This window comes from Bos javanicus, chromosome 16 (assembly GCF_032452875.1).
Source record: "Bos javanicus breed banteng chromosome 16, ARS-OSU_banteng_1.0, whole genome shotgun sequence".
In the NCBI taxonomy this organism is placed as follows: domain Eukaryota; kingdom Metazoa; phylum Chordata; class Mammalia; order Artiodactyla; family Bovidae; genus Bos; species Bos javanicus.
This window is the reverse complement of record NC_083883.1, coordinates 57983307-58009330: the sequence shown is the minus strand read 5'-3', so window position 1 is coordinate 58009330 and position 26024 is coordinate 57983307. Positions and strand designations below refer to the sequence as shown.

Below are 26024 nucleotides of genomic sequence, written 5' to 3'. Positions count from 1 at the left end.
AATAATGATCTGATATAGATAAAAAATAACCTTTGTTGAAAAAAGAGAGCTGGGTCGAATAACAGGGTAGCAGCAGAGGAAATAGATTTAATTACTTGTTTATATCATCAAATCCATTCTTTTGACAGTATTTTAATTTATGTGCCAGTTTTCTTCCTGTAGTGTCTTTAATAAGTTAGTGTTTAAACTTTTTTATATTAAAAACAAATAGTTCTGGAAGTAGTGTGTTAACTTTTACTAGTACAACCTTTGGAATATTTTTGATTTACTAGCCATGTGTTTTTGTAGATGAAGAAAAAATATTTAGAGATAATATAACTGGTTTTCCCTTGACTTCTCAGCCATAACAAAATTTCCTAAGTTAAGGACAGAATTTCAGTTCCAGTAACTCTGTCCTTTACCAGACACAGTAATATTTCTTCTTCAGTGGTGTGAGGTTGTGAGTATAAATTGAGTTGGGATAGATGAATAGTGGCCATCGATACAGTTATATTGCATTAGGGTCCACAGGGCAGATAACATTAGCTGAGACAGCAGTTAGGTTGAAATGGTTGTGCAAGTCAGTTTATTGCTTTGCTACACAGTCATACTGTACTGAAGGGAATGTTTGCTGAATTTTGCAATGAAAGTGAAGTCCCTCAGTCGTGCCCGACTCTTTGCGACCCCATGGACAGTAGCCTGCACCAAGCTCCTCCGTCCATGGGATTTTCCAGGCAAGAGTACTGGAGTGGGTTGCCATTTCCTTCTCCAGGGAATCTTCCCGACCCAGGGATCGAACCCAGGTCTCCTGCATTGTAGACAGACGCTTTACCGTCTGAGCCGCAATAGTCAATGACATTTCATGAAATGTCTTTAAAAATTGCATAAAATTGAGCAAGGATTTAAAGTTGTAATGAAAAGTGAGCATCTCAACATGTATTTTTATGGGAACTATTCTTGATGTGTACTTATTTTCCTTATTCATTGTCAGCTTAGCAAAGCTTCTTACTATATTATTAATTAACCATATACTTTTTGGTAAAAAGATGTCACAGTTAATCTATAAAGAAAAATATGTCATGTAGTTATTTGTATGCCCTTGGTGAATGCTTAAAATATGCAGAGCACTACCATATCATTTTAGCAACTTATAAGATGCTTTGGGCAAGTTACTCAACTCCAGTCCTTAGTTTTTTCATATATAAAATGTGGATAGATTAATACCTATTTCATAGGGTTATTATGAGAATTTAATGAGTTAGTTTGTGTAGTGATTATAGTGAGTGAGTGATCAATGAATATTATCTATTATTGGTATTATTATGTAATTAGTTAAAGATCAATAATTCTTATGTATTCTCTAACTTTATGACTGAGCTTCTAGAAAGGATATTTAACTCTTTGAGAAATAATGTGTGTGATGATTCATTTTACTCTTAATTCCATTAGGTTACTTAACATTCTTGTCGATTATATAATAACTTTTTTAGGACTCCAAGTTATGGTCCTTAAAGATGAATAAAACCTTGTGTTGTGCTTTGGAGTTACTTATTTTGAAACTTGTATAAAAAGTCAGTAAGAGAGGTGAATTCTCTTAAGTAACTTGAAAAGAAGGAAAAATTTTTACTTAAGTTTTCCTCTGTTTGTTTGTGGTTCATAAGTCAGAGATTGGAAGGTGAGAAATGATTGGAGGAAACATAATGATTATTTAATGATTCCATTCATATGTATATTTTATCCTTTATTGTTATACCTTCTTAGTTGTGTCATAATTCAGCTTGTGTACTCATTAATTTATTAAAACAACATTAAATATTGTGAAATTCTGTCATCTACACAGAATGGTAGATAGAGAAAAAGCTAAAATTAAGGAAAAGGCTTATTGACTCTTCTCTTTTGATGTATTTTTAATATACCAAACCATTAAATCTTCCCTCACTACTTTTACAGTGTAGCTTGTTAGCCTTGACAGTTTGGTATGTTGTAATATGGTTACTAAAGATGAATTGAAAATCATGTCAAGTTTCTACGAACCAAAAAACCATCTGTGGTTCAGAATTGTATAGCTATGCAGTTCTCCGCCACTCTTAATTTTACATGTCTTGATAATGACTTAATCTCCATAAGCCTAATACAGTTTGAAGGCATTTCAAGTAGATCTAGTATCATTGTAGATAGAATCACTTTAGAAATTGGGGAGGAAAAAACCAAATTTGAAATGTTGTCATCGTAACATCACAAGGATAGGTAAATAGTCTTACTGACCCAAGTATGTACTTCGTTCCTTAGTATTGAATTTGACCGGGATTGTGACTACTTTGCAATTGCTGGAGTTACAAAGAAGATCAAAGTCTATGAATATGGCACAGTCATTCAGGATGCGGTGGATATTCATTACCCTGAAAATGAAATGACCTGCAATTCCAAAATCAGGTATTTACATTATTTACTTGGCATAATGTAGTGTGTATGTAGCAGTATCTGTGATTAGTTTGTTTGTTATTTTTACCTTTTCATGTGACATCTTATTCGTTCGAGATAAACATTATTAATTATATATAGAAGATACATCAGAATATCTTTTTTATAGATATTGATCACTTTTTCCCTGTGGGGGTTAGTAGTTTTTCTATTTTTCTATTTGCCAAATGAAAATCTTCTTTCATTCAATCAAATAAATGTCTCTACTGTAGATGATGTTTCATGGATTACTATATGCCCAGTGAATAGTATCTCAAAGTCTGGAATTTTTCCTCTAGCATGCACATATCTCTAACTATTATAATTGTTTATAATTTTAAGAATTCTTTTCACAAGAATGGTATGTGTCTTTTTGTGAGGGCATAATGTTTAAGTTTCATGTATTAAGGGTTAGAGTTTATAACGAGTGCTTTTTAAACCTGGAGTACTGTTCAAACTGCAGAAACTAGACCCAACTTCTGATCTGCCCCCACAAAATCTAAAAGGAATGCTAGAATCTTCATGTTTAAAACAAACTTCCTAAGCTATTTTCATAGGCACTGGCTTCAAAGGGAGTGACATCAAGAAACTAATAGTAAATTTCTTTAAAACTTCTAACATTTTCTAGTCATTCTTATCCCTTTTTTATTTGGATGAATGACACATATAATATATATGGTCACTTTAATAATGTTAATAATATAGCAAGTACTGTAGTCTTTATTTGTATAACTTTCTTTTCTGTTTCCTAATTCATATAAAAATGGTAGACTGATCTAACTGGTGCTCATCATTGAGAATGTATAATGGTTATCTACTTAGTTTATATACTTTATTCCTAAGTGAAAAGAATGCAGCATGAGTGAGACATAATTTTATTGAATTCTTCAGTTGCAGGCATTATCATAAGTTCTGTGTCTTATGCAGACCATCATTACCCTGTTTTATACACAAGAAAGCTGAAGCACAGAAAGGGTTCATTAACTTGTTGATGGTTGTACAGCTCGTCTCTGGAGTAGCCAAGATTCAAACAGAATCTTGCTCTTAACTGTATCATGCTACTAATTTGTAAAATAGAGGCTCTAATAGTAATACCTATTTCATAGGATTATACTTTAAATAAATCCATATGATGCACTCAGCACAATACTTGACCTATATCAAGAATTCATAATAAATGTTACCATAATGAAAATATGGATTAGAGGGTTTACCTTGTCTGTCTTGACAGATATAAAGCAATATGGTAGTATTTTATGCACCTTGGAATAAAAAGAAGGAAACTGTTCAAATCTGGAACCAATGGACTTGGGGCTGAAAGGGTCAATATATAAGCTTCCCTGAAACCCATTTGGAGCACACCAGTTGTGAAAGTGAACTGAATTACCCAAAGCCACAACTAGTAAGTTGCAGATCTGGAATTTAAGCTCAGGTCTGACTAAATCCAAGGCTCTTGACTGTTCCATGTAATTTCTCCCAGAAATTCTAATAAGTACATCTAAAGTTGCAAATAAACTCTTCAAAGCCTAAAATGTAGCATGAGTACAGCTAGAAGACAGCAAAAAGGCTTTGTGTTCACGTGCTTGGAAATCACCTAGGCCAGCTGCTTTGCTTTCTAAGTGACTTTTTCCTTTAATATACATTAGCTTTACTGTATGTGTGATGCACATATATGTCTAACCAAAAGCATATATTTTTAGATGTTGCATTCTCAATGTTGGAACATTTGAGAACAGCCGAAACCATAAATGTTAGAAGTTTAATTCTGTTAAATGCATTTTATTGAAATTTGAGTCATACACTTACATTAGTCAACATTTGCCTGTAAACACAGAGACTCAATTCAGACTAGTTTACTGACTTATATGATCTGACACAACTGGATGTAGGGGCCTGAAGGGTCTGATTTGATCTCTGCCGTGACATGTGTGCCCCCCTGGCCTCTGTTATCTCCACCTACAGTATCAACACATGTATCCCTCATGTGTCAAGGATGGCCAGTAGCAACTTTAGGCACACCATATCTGTCTTCTAGCTGGTGATGAGAGTGAAGAGTGGTTATGGTTTGTAACTGGGTAGTTTCAATTGAAAAATCTGGGAATTATTTGATGCCTTCTTCCTTGATGGATTGTGGGCAGAATAATTATTGTGAACTCATGTAGACCATTTTGAAAGGGTTCTAATCTTTCTGACCACATCCAAATTCTTTGTATCCATTGCTGTTTATTTTTATGTAAAATAAGGCTTAACTTAATATCCCTTTCTTTCAGCTGTATCAGTTGGAGTAGTTATCATAAGAATCTATTAGCCAGCAGTGATTATGAAGGCACAGTCATCCTATGGGATGGATTCACAGGACAGAGGTCAAAGGTCTATCAGGTAAATAAGAATACTACTTACCTGTTGTTGTTGTTACTGTTCAGTCGCTCAGTTGTATCCAACTCTTTGCAATCCCATGGACTGCAGCACACCAGATTCCCTGTCCATCACTATCTCCACAGTTTGTTCAAAGTCATGTCCATTGAGTCGATGATGACATCCAACAATTTTATCCTCTGTCATCCTGTTTTCCTTTTGCCCTCAATCTTTCCCAGCATCAGGGTCTTTTCCAGTGACTCTTTGCATCAGGTGGCCAAAATATTGGAGCTTGTTGCAAGAATCACATTTGTACTTTTTAATAATTATAGAGCTTCATGCATTTTATAATTACAAATTTAAAATCATTATTTAGCATTTCCTCAGTTCCTCAGTTCAGCTGCTCTTTGCGACCCCATGGACTGCAGCACGCCAGGCTTCCCTGTCTATCACCAACTCCCAGAGCTTGCTCAAACTCATGTCCATCTAGTCAGGAATGCCATCCAACGTCTACCTATGTAGTTCCAGTAATGCTTTTCTGATGCATCTCTTCAGACTCTTTGCAGTAGGATATATCAAATAAATTTCCAAAAGTGGTAATTTTATAAATGTATATTTAAAAAGTTTATGAGCTACTTTGCATCTCCTTTATTTTCATAGCCAGTTCTTTTTCCCTCCCACCATAGTGATAAATTGGTATCAACTATGTTTATTTGTTTTGCTTTATTTAAAATCTATATTCTGAGACTACTTTGTCTTCCTTCTACATCTAGGAGCATGAGAAGAGATGTTGGAGTGTTGACTTTAATTTGATGGATCCTAAACTCTTGGCTTCAGGTTCTGATGATGCAAAAGGTACTATTTGGGTCTCCTCCCCTGACTTAATTCCTTTTAAAACCTAACAGAAATACAGATATTTATTGAAACCCATAGTGATCCTTTGCAATTACTGATTATTCTAAAAATAGTCTAATAAGCACAAAAACCTATATTTCTTGGAGTGAAAGAAAAATGAATATTTTGCATCTTCATTATAATAATTTTTTCTGAATTCATGCCACACTGTGATGTATTTATAACCAGTTCCTTTATATATACTGTGAAGTGAACTTTTTCGTTGAAATATTTAGACATCACTGCATTCTGAATTGTATTAAATTCTGAGTGTATACCAAAATCTTTTAATGAAGTTCATCATGTTTCAAGGCAGAAATTCTATATTTCTTTCTGCCCATTTAATTGATCTTTCTATTTTTGTGTATGTATGTGTGTGTATATCTGTCTTTACTGTTCATTCTTTTCTGTTATTGTCTTGTTTTGGCCTGTTTCTTCTCAAGATTAGATTTATAAAGCCCTGTTAACAGATTTCTTTTATCTTGGCCCTTTCCTTCTTTTCAATATGTAACTTGGAGACTAGTGAATACATAGGCAGGGGTAGTTCTAGCGTTGAAAACTTTATTTCACAATGATTGTTGTTTTTGTTGTTCAGTCTCTCAGTTGTGTCCGACTCTTTGTGACCCCTTGGACTGCGGCACACCAGGCTTCCCTGTGCTTCATCATCTCCTGGAGTTTGCCCAAACTCATGTCCATTGGGTTGGTGATGCCATCCAACCATCTCATTCACAGTTGTCCCCTTCTCCTCCTGCCTTCAATCTTTCCCAGTATCAGGGTCTTTTCTAATGAGTCTGCTCTTCACATCATGTGGCCCAAGTATTGGAGCTTCAGCTTCAGCATGAGTCCTTCCATTGAACATTCAGGACTCATTGCCTTTAGGATTGACTGGTTTGATCTTGCAGCCCAAGAGACTCTCAGGAGTCTTTTTCAACACCACATTTCAAAAGCATCAATTCTTCAGCTCTGCTTTCTTTATGGTCCAACTCTCACATCCATAAACTACTACTGGAAAAACCATAGCTTTTACTAGACAGACCTTTGTTGGCAAAGTAATATCTCTGCTTTTTAATATGCTGTCTAAGTTTGTCATAGCTTTTCTTCTAGGGAGCAAGGGTCTTTTAATTTCATGGCTGCAGTCACCATCTGCAGTGATTTTGGGGTCCAAGAAAATAAAAATCTGTCACTGTTTGCATTGTTTACCCATCTATGACTGGATGCCATGATCTTTGTTTTAGGAGTGTTGAGTTTTAAGTCAGCTTTTTCACTCTCTTGTTTCACCTTCATTAAGAGACTCTTTAGTTCCTCTTCACTTTCTGCCATAAGGATGGTGTCACCTGCATATCTGAGGTTATTGGTATTTCTCCCCGCAATCTTGATTCCAGCTTGTGCTTCATCAAACCCAGCATTTCACATGATGTACTCTGCATGTAAGTTAAATAAGCAGGGTGACAGTCTACAGCCTTGACGTACTCCTTTCCCAGTTTGGAACCAATCCTTTGTTCTATGTCCGGTTTTAACTGTTGCTTCTTGACCTGCATACAGGTTTCTCAGAAGGCAGATGAGATGGTCTGGTATTCCCATCTGTTTAAGAATTTTCCACGGTTTGCTCTGATCTACACAGTTAAAGGCTTTAGCATAGTCAGTGAAGCAGAAGTAGATGTTTTTCTGCAATTCTCTTGCTTTTTCTATGATCCAGCAGTGTTGGCAATTTGATCTCTGGTTCCTCTGCCCTTTCTAAATCCAGCTTGAACATTTCAGAATTCTCAGTTCAGGTACTATTGAAGCCTAGCATGGAAAATTTTGAGCATTACTTTTGCTAGCATGTGAAATGAGTGCAATTGTGCAGTAGTTTGAATGATAGAGCTGTTCTATTCTGTAAAAGAGAAATGACGTGACTGGACTGCCCTCCAGAAAGTTTTGGATCAAAGAGAGGTAGCAAGTTGTTTATCCACAGTATATATGGATTGTAACATTTTCCTTCATGATTGCTGTAAGAAATTATCTTTGAATTTCTAAAATAGAGCATTGTGTTATAATTGATTTTTTTTTAATGTTGTAATACAGAGCTTCACTAATCAATGTTAAATACTTTTTAAAAATAATGTAATGGGGTAGCCTTTATTGAGAGTACTGTGTTTTTGTACTGAAGATTAATATTTGTTCAAAGGTGGTGACTGGCTAGTTTCCTCAGGAAAATATAAGTAATTTTAGCAGAACAATTTTAATTAGGAAGAGATTTTTTTTAATTACTTATTGATTTTAAATTGTTTTAAAATACACATATAATTAACCATTTTAAGTATACTATTCAGTGGCATTAATTATCTTCAATTTGTCTTCATCATTGTCAATCTGTAGAACTTTTTTCATGTTGCAAACCTGAAACTCTGTTTCCGAAACTGTTTCTGTTTTACTGAAGCAGTAACTCCTCCTTCCCCCTTCACCAGCTCCTGGCAGTCTCCCCTCTCCTTTCCATCATGTGAAATTTACTAGCACTCTTCAGTGTCGTATGTGAGCATTTGTCCTTTGTGACTGTTGTATTTTACTCAGCATAATGTCTTCTAGAATTTTCCATGTTGTAGCTTATGTTAGAATTTCCATCTTTAATAAGACTGAAAAATAATCTATTGTATAGATATATCACATTTTGTTTCATTTGTTGATTGGTGGATGGATCTTGGGTTGCTTCCACTTTTGGGGTATTATAAATAACGTTGCTATGAATATGAATGGCAAAATATCTCTTCATATCCCTGTATTAAGTTCTTCTGGGCATATTCTCAGAAATGAAATTACTGGGTCATATGATATATATACTTAATTTTTTAGAAACTGCCATTCTGTTTCCCAAAATGGCTGCACCATTTTATATCCCCACCAACAGCACCCAACTATTTCTGTTTCTCCACTTCCTTGCCAATACTTGTTCTTTCCCCTCTTTTTTAAAAATGATTTTAATGGATGTGAAGTGGTACTTTATTGTGGTTTTGTTTCGCTTTCATTTCTTCAATGATAGTGATGTCAAGCATTTTTTCATGTGCTTATTGGCTATTTGTATGTCTTCTGAGAAAGTGAAAGTGAAGTCATGTCCGACTCTTTGCGACCCCATGGACTGCAGCCTGCCAGGCTCCTCTGTCCATGGGATTTTCCAGGCAACAATACTGGAGTGGGCTGCCATTTCCTTCTCCAGGGGATCTTCCCAACCCAGGGATCGAACCTGGGTCTCCCACATTGTAGGCAGATGCTTTTACCATCTGAGCCACCAGGGAAGAAAAGTTTATTGAAGCCCTGTGCCCATTTTGATTGTATTTTTTTCTCACTGCTATTGAATTTCAAGCATACTCTCAGTATCTTAGATATTAATTCCTTATCAGATACATTATTTGTTGATAGTGTGCTTTGATCCACACAGCTTTTTCATATTGATGAAATGCAGATTGCCTATTTTTTCTTTTATTGCCTATGCTTTTCGCATCATGTTCAAAAGGCACTGCTGAATCCAATGCAATAAAGCTTTTTGTTTAATGGTTTTATAGTTTTAGCTCTGACATTTGTGGCCTTGATCCATTTGGGGTTAACTTTTGTATAAGGTATAAAGTAATGGTCTGACTTCATTTTTTACATGCTAATATCCAGTCTTCCCAACACCACTTGTTGAAAAGATTATCCTTTCCCCATTGAAAGATCTTAGCACCTTTGTTAAAAATCATTTGATCATATCTGTGAGGGTTTATTTTTGAACTTTCTTCTCTTCCATTGTTTGTCTTTCTGCCACTGCCACACTGTTTTGATTACTGTAGCTTTGTGTTGAAGTTGGGAAGTGAGTCTTCCATTATTTTTTCTTCTTTTTCAAGATTGTTTTGGCTATTTTAGGCCTACTGAGATTCCATATGAATTTTAGAATGTGTTTTATTCTATTTCTGCAAAAAACTTCATTGAGATTTTGTTAAGGATTACCTTGAGGCTTGTCAGTTTAGTCTTTTTAAATGAGCTTTTGGTTTCATTGATTTTCTCTATTGACTTTCTGATTTAACTTACTGATTTTTCTTCAGATTTGTATTACTTCTCTTCTGCTTACTTTGGATTTAATTTGCTCTTCTTTTTCTAGTTCCCTTAATTGGAAGATTATTGATTTTAGATCATTTTTCTTGCTAATATATGCATTCAGTGCTATAGATTTTCCTCTGAGTGATGCATCCCACAGATTTCTTTTTTAAATTATATTTTCATTCTCATTTAGTTCAAAATATTCTTAATTTTTGCTTTAGGTTTCTTATTTGACTTATGTATTACTTAGAAGTATGTTGTTTGATCTCCAAATATAATCCGTTGTAGTCTGAGCAATACATGGTTTCTTTTTTTTTTTGTGTGTGTGTGTGTGTGTGAAGGTGTTTTATGGCCCAGAGTGTGATCTGTCTTAATGAATTATCCATGTGAGTTTGGGAAGAATGTGTATCCTACTGTTGCTAAAGTAATATGTAGATATCAGTTATATCCAGTTTGATTTATTATTGAGTTCAACTACATTCTTATGATTTTCTGCTTCCTGGATCTGTCCATTTCTGATACAGGAGTGTGACACTTTTTTGATTCTACGTTGATCTTTGTATTTCTTCTTTACTGTACTGCATTGTCTTGCTTTGTAGCTTAAGTCTTGGAATCATTTAGTGTGAGCCCTTCATCTTTATTCTTGAAAATTATTTTAACTCTTCAGTTTCTGTTTTTCCACAAACATTTTAGGATCAAGTTACTAGTATCTATAGAAAATTCTGCTGGGATATTGATTGAGATAGTACTGACTTTAAAAGCTTCTCAGATGGCTCAGTGGTAAAGAATCCACCAGACAATGCAGGAGACACAGGTTCAATCCCTGGATCGGGAAGATTCCCTGGAAGAGGAAATGGCAACCCACTCCAGTATTCTTGCCTGGAAAATCCCATGGACAGAGGAGACTGACAGGCTGCAGTCCATGAGATTGTAAAGAGTCGGACATGCCTGAGCAACTGAGCACACACACATAACCAATTAACAATGTTGTGATAGTTTCAGGTGTACAGCAAAGGGACTCAGTCATACATATACATGTATCCATTCTTCCCCAAACTCCTCTCCATTCAGGCGGTCACATAACATTGAGCAGAGTTCCATATGCTATACTGTAGGCCCTTATTGGTTATCCATTTCAAATATAGCAGTATGTACATGTCCATCCCAAACTCCCTAAATTTCCCTTCCTCCCAGCAACCATAAGTTCATTCTCTAAGTCTGTGAGTCTCTTTCTGTTTCCCACATAAAATTTTAAAATCATGGAATTCTTAAGTGAAAGATAAAATAAGAACTGCTTCTAGGTACTTTAAGTGACATTTGTGTATATATCATATATACAATGTGATATATATATATATGCACACACACACGTATATATATATATCATACATGTGAAAATGTGTGTGTTTGTGAAGTTCTCAAAAGTTTGATAGGTTGGAAGATAAGCCATCTAGTTTCCCTGCTCATACATGTACACAACTTAAAGAATGCTAAAACAAATATACACGTGTTTCCAGACTACTTTTTTTTTTAACCTGTCTTGTATGCTTTAGTTAATAGATCATATTTTCTCTCATTATATATTATCTATGTGGTTTTCTGACTTTGAAACTAAGCTCTGTTGGCTTAAATATACTGTTTTATTGAACATTATTCATTTAGTTTGAATATTTTTGATCCTACTAAATCAAAATACTTAGATTACCATGAAAAGACAGCTGTAGCAGGAAGTTTGTAGAAGTATTGGCTAATGTATTGTTTATTTTCGTTTTTATTGTTACTTATTCTTAGTGAAGCTATGGTCTACCAACCTGGATAACTCAGTGGCAAGCATTGAGGCGAAGGCTAATGTGTGCTGTGTTAAATTCAGTCCTTCTTCTAGATACCATTTGGCTTTCGGCTGTGCAGGTAAGAAATGAAAGATTTGTCTTCTTTTGGTGTCAGTTTTCATGACTAACTTTATTTATTTATTTTTTTAATTTGATTTTATTTTTAAACTTTACAATATTGTATTCGTTTTGCCTTTCTTTGTAGGTTTAAACTTTGTTTTCATTATTGCACTCTAAATTAGAAGTATGTAGTATACCATTTTTACTCATTAATTGCTGTGCTTTAATTTTAGCATTGCATCTCCCATGTTTAATACATAAAGATGTGCTTGTTGATTATTTTTGTTCCTCTAAGTCTTTGCATACCTGGATTTATGCTTGTTTACAAATTTAGGTCATAATGATGCTTAAAATATTGTATAGACACAGGAAACCTTTTGTTTTTAAATGAAAGGAAACCTACTATAAAACCTTGAACAGTTATTGAGTGCCTACTGTGTACAAAGCACCCATCTAGGGACAGTGAATAAGATAGATTAAATCTTATATTGTGGAGTACATGCTAACATCGTAAGTACTAAAAAAAAGTCATACCAAAGAATTTTTTGTTAAAAGTATTTTTCTTAACTAGGATGACTGAATGTCTGCGTTTGCCTGGGGAAGTCCTAGTTTATATTTGTCTTACCATTATAATAACTGTTAGGCCCTTCTTTCATTCTCAAAACTGTTCTGGGTTGAATGGTTAATTATGTGATCACTCTACTCTTAATTCCTTTGTCTTCTTATCTGATTTCCTACCTTGAGTGTTTACTGAAACAGTGAACACTTGTATTTGTTTTTTTTTTTTAATTTGGAAAATCTGTGTATATTCTTAGATAATAGGGTGCTAAGATTGAGCAAATAAGAATACAGAAACATCCAGTTAAGTTTAATTTCAGATTAAACAGCAAATACTTTTTAGTAAAACTATATCCCATGCAATATTGGAACATGCTGATCTAAAAATGTTACTATTTACGTGAAATTCAAATTTAACTAGGCATCTTGTAGTTTTGTTTGGCAGCTCTATTAGTAAATCATGTTAGCATTTTGTGATAAATTGATAAACTCCAATTTATCAATACTATTGAGGAATTGGTGAGATTCTGTGAACACTTGTATTTTAACTTTTGCTTTGCTAAATCTCCTTGATTCTTGATTCATTTTTTTTTTTATTGATAATCTCGGTTAAAAAAATAAACATAATCTAGCACAATATCACGGAGAAGGCAATGGCACCCCACTGCAGTACTCTTGCCTGGAAAATCCCATGGACGGAGGAGCCTGGTAGGCTACAGTCCATGGAGTCGCTACAGTCGGACACGACTGAGAGATTTTACTTTCACTTTTCACTTTCATGCATCGGAGAAGGAAATGGAAACCCACTCCAGTGTTCTTGCCTGGAGAATCCCAAGGACGGGGAAGCCTGGTGGGCTGCCGTCTGTGGGGTCACACAGAGTCGGACACGACTGAAGCAACTTAGCAGCAGCACAATATCATGAACACAGTAATTACTTTTTTAAAAGGTAAATTTAAATCTTAATTTGTCATTACATCTTTTCCTTATTCCAACTTACTGTGTATTTCACTTGGATACTAACATACTTTCATAGTTAAATTCCAGGAGAACATGTATATGTGGGTAGAATTCCTTTTCATTAGCAGATACCTTTTCCCCCCAGTATGCTGCTCTTTTCCATTGGGAACTAGTATTCTCTATTTAAATCCTTCTTTTTCACTGACTAGAAATGTTACTTTGGGCAAGTTGATTAAATTCTCTCCCCAAGTTCCTTATCCTTAAAATAGAGATACATCTTTTGGGACTCTTATGAGGATTATGAAAGGAAGATGCTATTTGTAAAGCTCTTAGAATATGATGCTCAATAATTGCTAAGGTATTTTCATTAATTAATACTTATCAGTCATTTAGATAAAGTAGTTTTTTGAGTTTTTTAATGTTATAAACACACTATTAGTCATCATTTTTAATAGAAAAATGATGATCATATTTATAATCAATATAAAATATGTACAAATGCCAGACATGAACATCTTTAAAATTTCTCCTTCCTGGAAAGGATCTACTTTAAAAATGCCTCAACTGTCTGGCAGGCAGTTTTGTCCTCACTGTGTTAAATTATCATGGATTTCTTAGTTAATTTTTACGTTTCCATGTAAGCTTTAAGATTTATATTTTTCCAGTTCTAGAAAAATTCTTCTGGTATTCTCATCTGAATTACCCTATATTTATTAGTTAATTTTGGAACCAGTGGTATTAAGATAGTTCATCTTACTACAGTTACATGGGATATCTTTTTGTTTGTTTGGATTATTTTCTATCTTTCAAAGAGATTTTTAGTTTTAGTTTTTTTCGCTTAGGTTTTAGGTCTTTCTGGTTAATTTTTTTCTGTTTCTATAATTTTGTTGTTATTTTTTTCCATTCCTTTAACTACTGTTTGCTGAGAGTAAAAAACAAAAAACTGTTGATATTTGAATATTTGTATTATATCTAGGCATTGTTCTTATTAAATCTGGTAACTTTTTATTACCAGATAGCCTTTGGGCTATCTGTTTATATTTGGTAGTAGCCAAAAATGATGGTTGTATTTTTTTCTTTTGTAATGATTTTTTACATTCTCTTTTGTTAAAAGGCATGTTATATGATACAATTATAGGTACTTTTCCCATGTATTTCCTTTAGTTGAATCAGCTTTAGTGGTTTTCTGTTCATGATATCCCCTTTTGAAGAATAGTTTTGTGGGTTTTTAAAAGTTTTTTGGCCTTGCTACATGCCTTGCAGGATCTTACTTCCCTGAACAGGAATTGAACCCAGGCCTTTGACAGTAGAAGTGCAGAGTCCTAACCACTGGACTGCCAGGGAATTCCCTGAAGAATAGCATTCATTAAATTCAAATCATTTATTTAACTGTTTCTTAGTTAAGAGCAAATTCAGTATATTATCAGGTGCCTTTTCAGCATCATGTTATATAATCATATGGTTTAATTTGTTGAGATATGCTTATACATTTTCTGATACCTTATTTGTGTTTCTAGAGTAAACCTAAAATTTAGGTTTAGCATTAATGTGGAATTCTTTTGATAAATTGCTAGACTTTTTGGCTTATATTTTTAATACCTGTAAACATAAATTGGTCTATAATCCTCTGTCTCCTTTTTAACCATTTTTAACATCTGTATTTTATAACTTTCAGTATGTAAGTCTTGAACTTCTTTTGTTAAATTTACTCCTAAATGTTTTATTACTGAATGGCATTGTTGTCTTAATTTTATTTTTGGATTGTTTGTTGCGAGGCTTCAGAAATACAATCAGTTTTTTGCATATTGATTTTGCATCCTGTAATCTTGGTACTCATGTTTTGTTTTGTTTTTTCATAGTTTTAAGGTGAATTTCTTGAGATTTTCTATATTTAGGATTGTATCATCTGTGAATAAGAATAATTTTAATTCTTCTTTTACTACGTTAATGCTTTTTTGCTTTATTGTATGAATTAAAAGCTCTTATATAATACTGAATGAAACTGGCAGAAAGGATTTCTTTATCTTGGAAAGTATTCATTCACAATGAAGTGTGATGTTAGCTGTGAGTTTTTGTAGATACCCTTTATCAGGTTAAGTTTCCTTCTATTCCTAGTTGTGAAAAGTATGTATTATTATATTATTAGATATTGTCTAAGGTTTTTCTACCTATATTGAGATGATCTTGTGATTTATGTTATTTATTATAATAATATGAGGTGGGGGGGTTGTTGTTTTTTATGTTATTTATTATAATAATATGAAGTGGGGGAGTTGTTGTTTTAATGTTAAAGCAACTTTCCATTCCTGGGAAAAATCCGTCTTGATCACATTGTGAAATTCTTTTTACTTGTTGCTGGATTTAGTTTGCTAAAGTACTATTGGCCTCATAGAATGACTTGGAAATTGTTTCCTCATTTGCTTACTGAATGAGTTTGTTAAGGATTATTATTATTTCTTCTTTAAATACTTGGCAGAGTGTATCAGTGAAACCCTCTGGACTTGGACTTTTCTTTGTGGAAAAATTTTATATTACCTAGTTCAGTTTCTTTACTTTTTATAAGTCTATTCAGATTGTCTATTTCTTCTTGAAGTTCTTTTTGGTAGTCACTGCCTTTCTAGGAACTTGTAAATTTAATTTTTCTAATTAGTGGGCATAAAGTTGTTCATAACATTCTCTTGTGATCTAATTCCTTTAAATTTCCTCTTCCTTTAGTGTTCTGTAGTTTCAGTTGTAATATTCCTTCTTTCATTCTTGATTGGTCATTTCTGTCTTCTGTCTTTTTTCTTCTTCGTTGTTCTAGCTAAATATTTGTTACCTTCTTCAAAGTGCATGTATGTGTGTGTGTTTATGTTGGGTTGTGTGTGGTGGGTGGTGCTTCAGGGGCCAGAACACCACACATTCCCACTGTTTTTAATGTTCTTATGCAAATTTGATTATTAGAAGAGTTGGAGATATGCAAACTGAACCTTCTAGAATGACTCTTAACTCACTCTCAGTATACGTAAGCTAGGAGAACTGTTCTTTCTTTCTTGGCCATTGGAACTGTTGTGATCAACGTTTGTTGAGATCGAGAATGTGATGCCATGGCTGTAATCAAAGGATCAAAAATTCACTGTAATTGCCACAGAGCCGCAGACTCTGTAGCAGACACTGTAATTGCCACAGTATTGCATCTGTTCCAGAGAACATCCACATCTTTACAGTGATGCTTGCAACACATATTTCCAACGCAGAATGACCACAGATTTCCAACCTTTCAAATCATACATAAGTGCATCCCATTGTGAAATCTGATTCACATCTAGAAGCATAGCTACACGAGAATCTGGGCAATATAGTTTTTACTTTCCATCTTCCATTGGCTGTAAATTCTATAAGGTGCTGGGAACGGATACTAAATGTCATCTGCCCCATCCTTCATAATGCTGAATAGTTGATGTGAGTTAAGGACTTATTTTTCCTGGCTTTGAAATAGGGGTTAGAATCAATGCCTTTAATCATAGTAAAAAAAAAAAAAAAAAAACTATTACTGGAAGACAGTGACTGATACTGAATCATCTTCGTTTAGAATTGAAATATTTCTTAGAATGTAGGCTATTACCTAGATGTTTCTCCTTAAACTATAAAACATCAGCCTCTCTTTAGCTGTACCATTTATTTTGCCCCTGAGAGACTTACAGAATCATTGTCATGAGGTTGCTTATTAAATATCATTTGTGATGATGAATTCGACGTTGGGAACGGGCTGTACATTTTTAAACATTGCTTTTGAAGTTATGATAATACGTAATTAGTATGTGAACTCCCCACCAATTACAGATTGACTCCTGGTTGAAAGGGCACTGTGGATCCTACTTGGGTAATGATGCCTAATGCTAATTCTAAGCTTTTTAGATCTTATATTTCCATTTGATAACGAGTTCATCTCTCTCTTTGTGCTCATCATTTTGCTCTTTCACCTTTTAACATAATATAAAAAGATGGCTTTTGGGGGGCATTGATTGGTTGGTTAGTTTTTTTTTTTCTTTTTTTTTTTTTACTAGAACTTAGAGCATGAAAAATTTCTTAAGGTGGACTAAATGTTTGCAAGTACTTCTTTTAAAATATTGAATTCTAGGTCATGGTCCCCTTGAAAAAAGTAGACTACAGAGTTTTAAACTATATTTTTTGTATTAAATATTGAGAAAAAGGCTTTAGATTTTATTTTAAACCATTTAAAATCTGTTTTTAAGCCCTGAGATTTTCTGAAGCATTTGCCAGAGGAGAGAACACAATTTTTGACATAAGGGTAAAGGCATTTATTAGTTGTCTTTTTACTAGATTACTACATGGTGTTTTCTTATTGAGTAGAAAAAGGAAAACTATTTTTTCTCCGGTTCATCCTCTCTAAAGCCAGTTTGAGAGAGCACTGTTACCCTAAAGTAAATAGAACTCTTAACAGTCTGTGGTTTTAATAGAATGGTAGACCTGCTTGCTTACTACTAACTTGAAGCATTTTGCAAATTTTAAAGCTGTAATTATGATAACAGGTAGGAAATTTGGGTACTCCTGAGTAATACTCTTTAAAGTTGTGTCGTCCCCTACCCCAAGAAATTACTGGTATTAATGTAAGTCAAAGGTAAAATTCATATTATTCTGATTCAAGAGTGATATTTATACTCATAAACATATTCACTGGGAAAGAGTAATGTTTCTAGAACAAATAGCAATTCTGAAATATTCTAGTTAAACTGTGTTTTCAACAGACTTTTCAGTTTTGGTTGCTGTAAACAATGTTACTGTCAGCAAACTAAACACTTCATACATATAAACATGCACCATTTGTTTCCCCATTTTCAGTATTTTCTAATTTTTGTGATTTGGACAAAATAACAAAAAGGTTATTTTTTCTTTTGAAGACTAAGAGTCTGTGTTTTATTTTATATAGTGGTTGCCAGTGGGAATGTCTTTTCCTTCACATTTAAATAAATTAAGTGTCTGAATATTTACTTAATCTTAATTAGCATCACAGCATTCATAAACATGTGTTTCAGTTATTTATACTATGTCAAGGACATTTTGTTTTCAAGTTTCTAAGTAATTTCTGTGAATGCAAATGGAAGTAGCATGCATTAACACCAATATTCAAGAACAAACTGTTATTTTGTCATAAAATCTACCTTTGATAGTCTAGAATTTAAGAGCAACTTTGAGGCACCTAGTAAATCTTTCACCTATTTATATCTGTCTTGCCTTCCAGCCTGTAAGTGGCATTTAGCTAGGTTTTTATTAAAAATACACTTCACAAGAAATTTTATATTCACATTAAATGCAGAAATATTTTAAAGTCAGGCATTTATTATTCAGCTGTTACTAATATAATGCACATGATCATTCATTTTTTGAAACTAATTGAGCAATCACTGCAAACACTGAGAAGTATGAAATGTTTGGTGGATAAATTTGGCTGCAGCAAAATTAAAAACTTCTATTTACCAAATAATACCTAAAACATAATTTCTTTAAAAGTTATTAATTGGGAGAAGATATTTAGAACACATATAAGTGATAAAATCTTCATGTCTATATTACATGAAAAACTCTTCAAATAAATAAGGAAATAATAAATATATCCTACAGCTTTACTTCTCAAAGCATAAACATTAGCATCACCTAGGAGCTTGTAAGAAATGCAAATTCTAACACCCTGACCTACACCTACTGAATCAGTTTCCAGAGGTAGACACAGGAAACAGCTATTTTAACAGGCTCCCCATATAATTTTTATTCACACTGAAGTTTGAGAAACCTCACCCCAGGGAAACATGTATTTAATTAATGTACATAGTTGTATTGTTTGCATATTCACATTGTAGAACATTTTCAGCAGTGAAAATGAAGGAACTGCATCTCCATGAAATGATGCGGATGAATAACGAGCATAAATGTTGAATGAAAGAGTGTCAGAAATTCTATTTATGAGCATTTCTATTTATGAGCATGCAGTTCTATTTATGAGCATGCAAAACAGACTGCACTGTTTAGGAATATGTACATTGACCATAGGAAATGTGAGCAGACCATTAAAAAAGGGGGTTCAGTTCAGTCGCTCAGTCATGTCCGACTCTTTGCAACCCCATGGACTGCAGCACTCCAGGCTTCCCTGTCCATCACCAACTCCCAGAGCTTACTCAAACTCATGTGCATTGAATTGGTGAGGCCATTCCAACCACCGCATCCTCTGTTATCCCCTTTTCCTCCTTCCTTCAATTTTCCCCAGCATCAGGGTCTTTTCAGATGAGTCAGTTCTTCACATCAGGTGACCAAAGTATTGGAGTTTCAACTTCAGCATCAGTCCTTCCAATGAATATTAAGGACTGACTTTCTTTAGGATGGACTGGTTGGATCTCCTTGCAGTCCAAGGGACTCTCAAGAGTCTTCTCCAACAACACAATTCAAAAGCATCAGTTCTTCAGCGCTCAGCTTTCTTTACAGTTCAATTCTCACATCCATCCATGACTACTGGAAAAACCATAGCTTTGACTAGATGGACTTTTGTTGGCAAAATAATGTCTCTGCTTTTTAATATGCTGTCTAGGTCTGTCATAGCTTTTCTTCCAAGGAGCAAGGGTCTTTTAATTTCATGGCTGCAGTCACCATCTGCAGTGATTTTGGAGCCCCCCAAAATGAAGTTTCTGTTTCCATTATTTCCCCATCTGTGAAGTGATGGGACCAGATGCCATGATCTTAGTTTCCTGAATCTTGAGTGTTAAGCCAACTTTTTCACTCTTCTCTTTCACTTTCATTAAGAGGCTCTTTAATTCAGCCATAAGGGTGGTATCATCTGTATATCTGATGTTATTGATATTTCTCCCGGCAGTCTTGATTCCAGCTTGTGCCTCATCCAACCTGGCATATCGCATGATGTACTCTGCATACAAGTTAAATAAGCAGGGTGACAATATATAGCCTTGACATACTCCTTTCCCGATTTGGAACCTGTCTGTTGTTCCATGTCCGGTTCTGACTGTTGCTTCTTGACCGGCATACAGATTTCTCAGGAGGCAGGTAAGGTGGTCTGGTATTCCCATCTCTTGAACAATTTTCCATAGTTTGTTGTGATCCACACAGTCAAAGGCTTTGGCATAGTCCATAAAGCAGAAGTAGATGTTTTTCTGAAACTCTCTTGCTTTTTCAATGATCCAGCAGATGTTGGCAATTTGATCTCTGATTCCTCTGCCTTTTCTAAACCCAGCTTGAACATCTGGAACTTCACGGTTCAGGTGCTGTTGAAGCCTGGCTTGGAGAATTTTGAGCATTACTTTGCTAGCATGTGAGATGAGTGCAATTGTGCAATAGTTTGAACATTCTTTTGCATTGCCATTCTTTGGGGTTGGAATGAAAACTGACCGTTTCCAGTCCTGTGGCCACTGCTGAGTTTTCCAAATTTGTTGGCATATTGAGTGCAGCACTTTCACAGCATCATATTTCGGGATTTGAAATAGCTCACCTGGAATTCCATCAGCTCCACTAGCTTTGTGGGCTTCCTAAAGCCCACTTGACTTCACATTCTGAGATATCTGGCTCTAGGTGAGTGATCACAGCATCGTGGTTATCTGGGTCATGAAGATCTTTTTTGTATAGTTCTTCTGTGTATTTTTACCACCTCTTAATATCTTCTGCTTCTGTTAGGTCCATACCATTTCTGTCATTAACTGTGCCCATCTTTGCATGAAATGTTCCCTTAGTATCTAATTTTCTTGAAGAGATCTCTAGTCTTTCCCATTCTATCGTTTTCCTCTATTTCTTTGCACTGATCACTGAGAAAGGCTTTCTTATCTCTCCTTGCTATTCTTTGGAACTCTGCATTCAACTACATGTATCTTTCCTTTTCTCCTTTGCCTTTAGCTTCTCCTCTTTTCTCAGCTATTTGTAAGGCCTCGTCAGACAACTGTTTTCCCTTTTTACAGTTCTTTTTCTTGGGGATTGTCTTAATCACTGCCTCTTGTACAATGTCATGAACCTCCATCCATAGTTCTTCAGGCACTCTATTAGATCTAATCCCTTGAATCTATTTGTCACTTCCAGTGTATAATCCTAAGGGATTTGATTTAGGTCGTACCTGAATGGTCTAGTGGTTTTCCCTACTTTCTTCAATTTCAGTCTGAATTTGACAATAAGGAGTTCATGATCTGAGCCACAGTCAGCTCCCAGTCTTGTTTTTGCTAGCTGTATAGATCTTCTCCACCTTTGGCTGCAAAGAATATAATCAATCTGATTTCAGATTGACCATCTGGTGATGTCCACGTGTAGAGTCTTCTTTTGTGTTATTGGAAGAGGATGTTTGCTGTCATGACCAGTGCGTTCTCTTGGTAAAACTCTGTTAGCCTTTGACCTGCTTCGTTTTGTACTTCAAGGCCAAATTTACCTGTTACTCTCTTGACTAGAAAGACCTGGTTCAATCCCTGGGTCCGAAAAATCTCCTGGAGAAGGGAATGGCAGCCCACTCCAGTATTCTTACCTGGAGAATCCCATGGATAGAGGAGCCTTGCAGACTATAGTCCATGGAGTCACAAGAGTCGGACATGACTTAGTGACTAAACCGCCATCAAAGACATGATCATTTATGTTTAAGGGAATTGTTAGAATAAGCTTAATGCAAGAATGGGGCTTCCCAGGTGGCTCAATGGTAAACAATCTGTCTGCCAAGAAGGAGACACAGGTTTCATCCCTGGGTTGGGTAGATCCCCTGGAGAAGGAAGTAGCAACTCACTTCAATAACCTTGCCTGGGAAATCCCATGTACAAAGAAGCCTGGTGGGCTACAGTTCATGGCGTTGCAAAGGGTCAGACACAACTTAGTGACTAAACAGCAACAATTCCAGATTAAATATGAGTATCATTGTTTATTCAAATATTCACTCAATAAGAAAGATTTTTACTTCCTGTTATTTGTGATTTACTTAATGGGTTCCAGAAAGTGTGTTTTCCTGAAGTTGTTGTTTGTTTTTTTTTTTTAAGTTATTTCTAAATAGGGCTTACTGTTGCAGATTATTGTAAATCTGTCAAATGAAATACTTTAAATATTTTTGAAATACTTACATTAAAAATTGAAATCATTTTTCTGAACTTGAACATTTATTTGGTGTTTTTACATTTTGTTTGTAAGGTTAGTTTTTTTAGATATACTAAATACAGTAGAGTAATGAATCATGTAATTTACATATTATTTCTTTAGTGGGAAAATTTGGATAAGTATTGGAGAAGAGGCTATATTACAAAAGACTGCTCTAGACAATAAAATTTAGCTAGTAGTATCTTAGTTCCAGGTATCATTAGACAGAGACCATGGTTAACATATTATCTTAAAGGATATAATTGAATTACATAAAATGTGATTGTTCTTTTTTCCCCCTAGAGATCTTAGTTTGAAACATATATAGGTTGCCATGTCAGTATTACAAGCCATGAGCTCCAAAGTTTCACTAAGCTAGCTTTCTTTCTGTTTAGTGATTATTATTTCATCTTTTTGTGACCATTCAACATATGAATGTGTAGTGCTTGTACCTCTTAATATTTCAAGTGTTATTTCTTCCTCTAGTGGTTCTGAATTACTCTTAAGCTGTATAAACTGTGTTTTAAACTCTACGAATTTTACATTAAAAGCAGAGCCAATTAAATTGGCCTGTTTAAATATTAAGCTATTGTTAATGCTGAAAGATTTGTTTCAGATTTTAATATTTATATTAAATTGCGTTATTGGTCTTAGCTCTTTACTCCTCTGTGTACTTATGTGCTTTGATATGAAACAGTTTTTTCCCACTGTCAGAACCAACCCCACCCTGACCTTGAACTTGTCCATGAGACTTGCTTTGGCTCCAGTTATGTTAGATATAAAATTGACAGAAAGTTTGAAATGCACTTTCCCAGTTGGGCTTGCTTACTTTTGCCCCTTTGCCATCACCAGGAAGAGAACATGATCAACCAGCTGCTGGTCCCAGTGAGAGGAGGAAAGCCACTTGGAGTGGCGCTGATTTGCCCCAGCCAAATCATTCAACCTTCAGCCTCATAAAGAAGTGCTACTGAAATTAGCCAACACTAAGCTGTCTCTCAGATCTGTGAAAATAAATGATGGCTCTAAGCTATTAAATTTTAGAATAGTTTGTTATACCACAATTTTGTGGTAATGACTAATTAATGCTCTGTTCTTAGAAATTTTATGATACTGAGTGAATAAAGGCTACATAATTATCAAGGCTCTAATCATCTTCTGTTTATGAAAGAATTGTTAATTATTGAGTGTCAATGTACGTTAGCTAATTATATTACCTTCACTGGCTTCCCCTTGTGTGAAATCACAGGGGAAATTTTACGTAAAAATACTCTACTACCTTTGTGTGTATGCTTTATAATCTTCACATGTAAAAATGCATACTTAAATACGTGACATGTAATCCGAAGCAAAGGTCTCCAAACTGAAGTAAGAAAACCCTGATGGAACACTGGAGGTATTCAGGGTTTATGTAGAAGGCATTCAGAATTTATGTAGATCCTCAAAGTTCATATATAAGTTGGTAGGCCTGGCAGTGAAGCCTAAGATACCATGCCAGTGCCTCCTTGTCTTCTTCAGCTTCTATAATAGCTTTTTTCTGTTTTACAGAAGAAAGGCATACTCATTATTATGAGTCTTAAGATGATACATTTTGCCAGGTTGTAAAAACCTCAGGATTACCTAACAAAGGACTCTTTTTTCCTAAATGTTGTTACTGAGTAACTTGCTGTCATCCTTTGTCTTAAAAATATTTCTGTTAAGAGTGAAACATTGTGTTAGAAAAAGTATATTTTGTACTTTGTTTTAGTTCTTTTACTTTAGATATTTCTTGAAACAGTGAAAGTGTGTGAAATTTATTTTTTTCTTTAAAGGACTTCTTTCTTCAGTTTTGTCAAAAAGTGTATACATTGTTCCTTATTTTCAAGTTCCATGGGAGCAAATCAAAGTAGCCATTAGCACTAAGTATTGATGTAGATCTTCTTACTTCAGTTGGATAATAAACAGATACAATTAATACTGGTCAGTGGTCCATTATCTGCAATTTGAAAATCTTGGAAGTTCTGAATACCAAAAATTCATTTCATTTGATGGCATGATTAGATATCTGCTTATCTTTATATATCCCACTTTGTGTAATTGTTCACAAGTTTTCCAGTAGAAACATGAATGTATTTGGTTACAGAGTGCAGACACAACCCTTATTTGGAGTGTTTCATATTTCCTTTCAAAAAGTGAAAAGTTTAGAATTATGAAGCTTATCTGTCCCAAGTGCTTGGGATAAGGTATTGTATTTCTGCACATTGGTTTGATGTTGTTAAAACCATTTTATTACTTTGCAAAAATTGTGATTTGTAAAATACTCTCAATTACTAGGTAACAAGGTAGATGATTGTAGTTCCTCCTGTTAAATAAAAAATTAAGGCACAGTCCAATCAAGATGTCAAATCATTAAAAATATTTTTAACAATAGGTGACTGTGATTTGGGGCACAGACATGGGATTTAAAAAATTGAATGACATTACTATGACATTTTCCATCTTTTATGACTGTATCTGTATAAATTTATAAATGAAACTATAGGAATAAAATTAATACCAACAATAAAAATGGAATTCTAAGAGTAGGTAAACTCATTTGTAGTTACCAAGACAAAAAGCAGAGGGAGAGGCTGTGCTACAACCGTCTTACGAAGACATGTATTTCTAATAAAATATTGTGTGCTGTGTGCTTAGTTACTCAGTCGTGTGCAATTCTTTTGTGAACCCATGGACTGTAGCCCACGAGGCTCTTCAGTCCATGGAATTTTCCAGGCAAGAAAACTGGAGCAGGTTGCCATTTCCCACTCCTGGGGATCTTTCCAAACCAGGGACCCAACCCACATGTCTTGTGTCGCCTGCATTAGCAGGTTTCTTACCACTGTGCCACCTGGGAAGCCCTGATAAAATACTACTTTTGTTTAATAATTATCAAAATTTATTGTTTTTTATCAATTGTTTACTGATAACTTTAATGGTAACTCAAGTGGAAAAAATGTCTTACAATTAGAGCATTTTGGTCACAGAAAATTAATGTTTGTATTGTGTACATTTTTCTTTTTCAAAGGAGAGAATGCTAAGTAAGACAGTCTAAAAAGACAGTATAAAATCAACTGGATACATTTTATTTTGCAAGGGAAATGAAACAAAATTCAAAGAAAAGATTACACAAAGTTTTCCGTTATTAAATAATAATTTATGTATATTTTTAATGGGTGATATTCAACATCAAACTATTGTGATGTTTAGATTTCATTAGATATACTTAATTCATATTTTAAAATGTTATTATTTAAATATGTTGTAGACGGCAGCTCTTGAAAGTTTATGATGAAAAATTTTAGACTTTGATTTTAAAATTTATGAGGCTATAGTTTTCAGTATTCATTTAGGAAACATAGAAGTCTACTTGGTTAGTTAATTTGGGGACAGATGTAGGTAGATAGTTGTAGTCAGCAAAGAATCAATGAGTAGCTATTACTCATAGTATTACCTGTCAAAAAACAGGTGCTAAATGCTTTAAAATTGTTAGATTGAAAAGTGAAATGGAAGTCACTCAGTTGTGTCCAACTCTTTGTGACCCCATGCACTGTAGCCCGCCAGGCTCCTCACTCCATGGAATTCTCCTGGCAAGAATCTTCCCAACCCAGGGATCAAACCCAGGTCTCCTGCATTGCAGGCAGATTCTTTCCACTCTGAACCACCAGTGAATCTAACTAATTGTTTGGTTAGTCTTTAAATGAGTTATCACACAACGTTAAATGAAAAAAACATTTGTAGTTATTAAGAAATATGTATTTTTATGATATAAATGA

General features: G+C 34.5%; 1 protein-coding gene across 5 annotated transcripts in view; it reads left to right on the top strand.

Moving 5' to 3' along the window:
- Nucleotides 1-26024, top strand: part of COP1 (COP1 E3 ubiquitin ligase) — a 224004-nt gene that overhangs the window by 137498 nt on the left and 60482 nt on the right. For 4 of the 5 annotated variants that reach the window (XM_061383278.1, XM_061383280.1, XM_061383281.1 and 1 more), the window contains 4 exons: nt 2269-2412; nt 4710-4818; nt 5568-5649; nt 11527-11643. In XM_061383278.1, coding sequence (XP_061239262.1) covers nt 2269-2412; nt 4710-4818; nt 5568-5649; nt 11527-11643 — 452 coding nt within the window. Of the gene's footprint in view, nt 1-2268; nt 2413-4709; nt 4819-5567; nt 5650-11526; nt 11644-23088; nt 24190-26024 lie in introns of those variants that run through there. The other variant, XM_061383282.1, reaches the window with a different exon arrangement.